The 6,000-nt window shown below is 39.2% G+C and overlaps 1 protein-coding gene across 1 annotated transcript in view; it reads left to right on the top strand.

Annotated features, from left to right (window-relative positions):
• The window catches only part of ntrk2a (neurotrophic tyrosine kinase, receptor, type 2a), a 49,504-nt gene extending 43,883 nt beyond the window's left edge, over positions 1-5,621 (top strand). Inside the window, exons 17-18 of the mRNA XM_056246851.1 lie at positions 3,064-3,222; positions 4,598-5,621. Coding sequence (XP_056102826.1) covers positions 3,064-3,222; positions 4,598-4,783 — 345 coding nt within the window. The 3' untranslated portion in view covers positions 4,784-5,621. The remainder of the gene's footprint in view (positions 1-3,063; positions 3,223-4,597) is intronic.
• The last annotated feature ends 379 nt before the right edge of the window (positions 5,622-6,000 follow it).

Below are 6,000 nucleotides of genomic sequence, written 5' to 3' on the forward strand. Positions count from 1 at the left end.
CCAGGCCTGGCCTCTCTCGTCCTGCTCGCCACAATGTTACTGGTATATTATAAGTTAATATTTATTTTATTAAAAAATACTAATAAAGTCATGTTTTATTACTGTTTTGATATCTAATGCAATGACGTTTAGGCATCCGGATGTCCTCATGTCTGTATATATATATGTGTGTGTGTGTGTGTGTGTGTGTGTAAACAGCTTTGATGTCATTTTAGTTTTCAGTGCTATTATTATTAATATTATTTACATGTAACCTAAACGAACTCCTCCGTTAGGAAAAAAGTGGTCAACTTAATGAAAAAAAGCCCAACAATATAATTTAATTTAAAAATAAATGTGTGTGTGTGCTATTATTATTAATATTTCTTACATGTAACCTAAATGAACACCAAAAAGTGGTCTACTTAACGAAAGTTCACAAATATAATTTAATTTAAAACTAAATGTGCGCGTGTGTGTGTGTGTGTATATATATATATTAGGTCAGATTAAATCAGTATTCACATTCCAATGTATTAGTTAAACTGAGATCGAGATGCATTACCTTCAATTCAGTTTCAGATTCATTAGTTAGAAATGATTGCTGACTTTACAAGGACACTTAAAGGCGATATTCAAATCCTTTTCCCAGTATATGTATAAATCAATATGCTTCTCATGTTTTTTGCTATACAGATCACTGAATACTAGCTATTCGAACACCTTGACCCTACTGGCTCTCCTCCTGTATGATGTCAGCAGAATTTCAGTGTGTGTGTCTGTGTGTGTGTGTTGATTAATTCCCGTCAGTTAGTCTCTCCCAGATTAGGAGTCAGAGAGGAAGGTGGCGTGGGAACAGGAAAGAGGGGTTACTATGGCAACAGCAAAGAAAAAGAATCGAGCGCTTGCGCCATAAGACAGAAACTGAGAAAGTCATTAAAGATCTCTCATTAGTATTCACCCCCAATTTCAGCATGAGGGCCTACCGAGAAGGAGAGGGGTAGGGGAAGTTAGGGGGAAAAGACTGAAAAACAAATCAAAAAAATCAAGAAATCAAACCTTACACTTTGGTAAATAAAGCATTTGAAGAGAGACAGACAACTTAATTTATTCTATGATAGCATGATGTTCTTCTATTGTGTTCCAGTCATGTATTCAGTGTGAATCATCTATCCAGTGTTTGAAAATGGGTTGAATGATGTTTATAAATGCAGAGATGTGCTATTAGATAACTCTCTTCATTGACAACTGTGCCAACAAGTTCATTCAAGTTCATTTATCTCTGAATACTGATGAATATCATGACACATCTCCATTATCCGAGTCTCCATTGAGATTCAAATGCAGGTCAGTAGATTTGTGTGTGTGCGCACTGTGTGTACACCATTGATTAGGCCTATAGAACATCAGTTTCCATAGAAACAGCTGGTCAGGCAGAGGCTGATGGGTGGATTTGAAGTTGTGAAAGCATGTTGTGTAACCATAGAACTTCTTATGAAGCCACATTTGTGCATAATAACCTATATTCAAAAGCTTTAGTTGAGAATCCTCATAGACAACATATTGCCTTTGTCTGCATTTAATTCTTTAATAGAGAGTTAATTGTCATAATTGTGCACCATTCATCACTACACATTATACCAAAGATAAAAACATGTATTTTTAATCTTTCATTTAAATGTTATAACTTGCTCTGTCTCTCTACACATAAACGTTTTGGCAGATGTCACCAATCCCTCTTAGAAACACACAGTTTTTATTAAACAAAGATTAGGTTGTCCTACCTTTTTCCTCATTGAATATCCAGATTTCCATAATTATGAAAGAAAAATGGTGTGTGAACAGCTTTCATGTCATTTTAGTAAAGTGTAATATCTTAATAGTCATTCAGTTCTATTATTGTTATTAACGTAACCTAAACAAACACCTCCTTTTTAGGAAAAAAAGTGGTCACCTTATTGAACAAAAATTCCAAAAAGGTATATATATATATATATATATATATATATATATATATATATATACATATATATATATATATATATATTAATAAGAAAATTTAAATGCAGTATATAAAAAAAGAAAAAAAGTACCCTGCTGAAAACAACAGCTTTTGATCCTTTGTACATACTCATACACTGAGGCACTTTAACAGGCTATTTGACAGTGTGAGCAAAAACATGTTATGACCTGCAACAATAACCAGCTTTGCCAGTAATTGCCCACCTAAAACCAATTAAAAGAACCTTGGATTTTAAACTGGTGCAAACTGGTCTAAGCTTTTTAGCAGGATGTTGTTGTGTGTATGAGTGTGTGTGTATTTGTGTGTTTGATTGCAGGGGGAAAAGGTTTCTAATAGTGCGTGTGCAGTAGACCTCTTTTTAAGTGACCCTTCCAGTCTGTAGCTCCACTATGGGACCAGTGAAAAAGCCTAAAAGCTTTTGACCTTAATATTTGATGAGTCCAGTATGTTAAACCAATTAATCTGAGACTAATCCACATACTGGACCACAATCTCATAATTAATATTTCAGAGGCAGCGCATTATGGAGAAAGCTAATAAATGAAATGATTGGTTTTGGGGTTGAGCTCCAGGCCAGACCAACTCCCCAAGCTTACAGCATCCAAATCCTGAGAGGCGCAACTTACGGCACCATCTGAGGTCCTGAACTAGAAATACTGTCAGCATTTGCCTGAGAGCTTTTTGGATTGAACAATGCTCCAATATCAACAAACTAGTATCCACTGTCTACTCTTGCTCTAAAAGTCTGTATGGATCTTATCCATTAGCGCATGCATTAGCAATTTGCATTAGCAAATGCAGGGAGTTTTGTTAGAGTAGCTTGAATTTATATATCTTCTGTTTTTATTGATTTGAGCACACCTGGTCATCTTAATGTCAAACCACAGTCCAACATATATTCTGTACATAAGTTTCAGTGCCATTCTATTGTTGTAATTAATTACATTGTCCATTACCACTTTTATTGATTCGACAGATTCAAACTCACGTCACCTACATCAGCACCATGACTCAATATGTCGGATGACTCAGTGTGTGTACTTACTGTTTCACATGTCTAGGTTGGAGGTCACACCATGCTGCCAATTCGCTGGATGCCACCAGAAAGCATCATGTACAGGAAATTCACCACAGAGAGTGATGTCTGGAGTCTGGGAGTGGTGCTGTGGGAGATCTTTACCTATGGGAAACAACCCTGGTACCAACTGTCAAATAATGAGGTATTGATGCATAACATACACACCCATGTGATCTCCATGCAGTGAAATGCCTTTTTGGGGGGCAGCCCCGTCTCCAGCACTTGTTTATTAAAAAAATTGATCCAACTAATCTGCTACTTGATCAGTGTAGTATTACTGCTCTGCACATTTTGGATGTTTTGTACAGTTCTTTAGGCTGTTCTAAGGAGTAACCAATGCCCCGGAAACCACCCAGAACACCATCGCAATCACCTTGATTAGCACATTAGCATCCAAACAGAAGACCCCAAAGACCACCAAGAATACCCATAGACACCACCTAGAACACATTAGTCACCAACCTGAAGAAGCTAGAGCAAGGGGTAGCCGACCCCGCTCCTGGAGAAAGGTTGCCTACCTCTGCCTTAGAGATCACCCAGAACACCCTAGCAGCCTCCTTGAACACATTATCAAATGCAATGAACACTATAGGAAGCATCTAGAACACGTTAACAACCAACTAGAAGACCATGAGGCAGTGTTTCCTTACCCTGTTCCTGAAGGCACACCAACAGTAGACATTTTGGAACTCTTCCCAATGGCTTGTTGTCTAAGTCAAGGGTTTTCAAACCATTCCCGGAGGATCCCCAAAACTGGACATCTCCCTTATCTGTCACACCCACTTAGGTCTTGCAGTCTCTTCTAATGAGCTGATGAGAGGAATCCGGTGTGTTAGATGACAGAGACATACAAAATGTGCAGTGCTTGGGATCCTAAGTCTAAGTGGTGTTCACAGAATAGCATAGGATTCAGACTTTTTGGGGTAGACCTGACCTGCTTCTTCTTAGTGTTATTGCTTGACTATCCGGGGCCCAGGTCAGAGAGCAGACATACTTGCTTGACCATCTGCTGGATGCCTTGAGTTCCCATGTAGCTCATATAAATTACAATATTATCATATATATGTGCCTCCTGGAACAGGCTTGGGAAGCTGTGCCATAGAGACCACCCAGAATACAGTGGTGTCACTATCCTGCAGAGTTTGGCTCCAACCTCAATTAAACACACCGTAACCAAATAATCAAGGTCTTCAGGATTGATAGAAACTTCCAGGCAGATGTGTGTCGGGACAAGTTGGAACTAAACTCTTTCTGACATTGGAACAAATTAGCACCTAACCCGAAGACCCTAGCAATGACCTGAGTAAAGCCTGCATTCCTTCAAACCTCAGACTTGAAGTATTCAAACACATAAGGCTACACTATATACACTTCAAAATGCTATATATTCAAACTCTATCACTCCTTGGATGGTGGTTTATCTTAATAAACAATCCTTTTCTACATTTATAGCAGTTTGACTCACACATTTCTGGACATTTAATTTGTCTGACCTTTCACTCTTTGCTCTTTATTAGGTGATTGAGTGTATCACCCAAGGTCGTGTACTCCAGCGACCCCGGACCTGTCCAAAGGAGGTGTATGACTTGATGCTGGGATGCTGGCAGAGAGAACCCCACACCCGACTCAACATTAAAGAGATCAATAACCTCCTCCTCAACCTGGCCAAGGCATCACCGGTGTATCTGGACATCCTGGGATAAGAGAGCATATGCCGCATTTGGGACTGCGAGTGGATCCCGGAAATTAACCCCCCTCTTCTATCCCACCCAAAATCTCTTTCTTCTACAGCTTTAACACCTCCTCCCTTCCCCTTCTCCTCATCGACTGCTCCTCTTCTCAATGTAAACATCTAGATACATTGGCAACAGGATTGTGTCCAATGACTATGAATTATGTATTTCTGAACAAAAATGGATTGAATGGAAAGAGCCGTACTCAACTGACTATAGTTTTACTTACAGTGATCAAGATCCCCAATGGTCGATCACCCTCAACTTCTGGACCAAGTTCACACCTGCAAATTCCAGTTCAGTGAAAAAATGGATTCGGGACTTGAGGAAGGGTGTCCATCTTAACAAAGAGGAAATATCAGCTCTGAACAATGACCAAACTCAAATGAGAGGAGAAATAAACAACTTTTCTGCCCACTGGACAGATTTGGTCCTTTCAGCTCCCATCTGTTACGTCATACATCCGATACAAAGCACAGAACGTGAAACTAGCATGGTGATTAACAGTGACAAACTGCAACTATATCTATACGTGTACATGTGTGTTTATAAAACTGGATGTTACCGACGTAGTTTCACAGTTCATTCGCCTCTAATTAAATGCTTCTGGACGCTGACAGGATGTTGGTGCTGCCGAGCAAATCTGAAATGCAAAGTAGTCCATTAAAATGTGTCGAGAACATGGGTGTTATTTATAGTGGGACATGTCCCCACTACTTTTGCCATTGCTGATTTTGTCCCACTACTTTATGAAATAGTTTGCAGCGGGTTTATGTCCAGTGCAGTGAATGCATCTCCAGTTGTCCAGCAGGGGTTTATATTTTGTTAGTATGAGTAGCGATCTATTGGTGGAATTAGCTATGACAGGGATGGGCAACTTCGGTCCTGGAGGGCCACTGTCCTACAGAGTTTAGCTCCAACCCTGAAAAAACCACTTGCCTGTAACTTTCTAGTAATCCTGAAGACCTTGATTAGCTTGTTCAGGTGTGTTTGATTAGGGTTGAAGCTAAACTCTGTAGGACGAAGTTGCCCATCCCTGAGCTATGATGTATGATTTTTGGACATTTTTAATCACTGTCATTGTTTCAGTTTTAACTTGGAGAAAAGCTCTACTACTGACCTGCTTTCCAGATCGATGCTTCATATTTATAAGATCACGTTAAATTATTTGTGCATAACCTTATTAA

The sequence above is a fragment of the Rhinichthys klamathensis genome, unplaced genomic scaffold (genome assembly GCF_029890125.1).
Source record: "Rhinichthys klamathensis goyatoka isolate OS25496 unplaced genomic scaffold, OSU_Roscu_1.1 h1tg000040l_1, whole genome shotgun sequence".
NCBI lineage: Eukaryota > Metazoa > Chordata > Actinopteri > Cypriniformes > Leuciscidae > Rhinichthys > Rhinichthys klamathensis.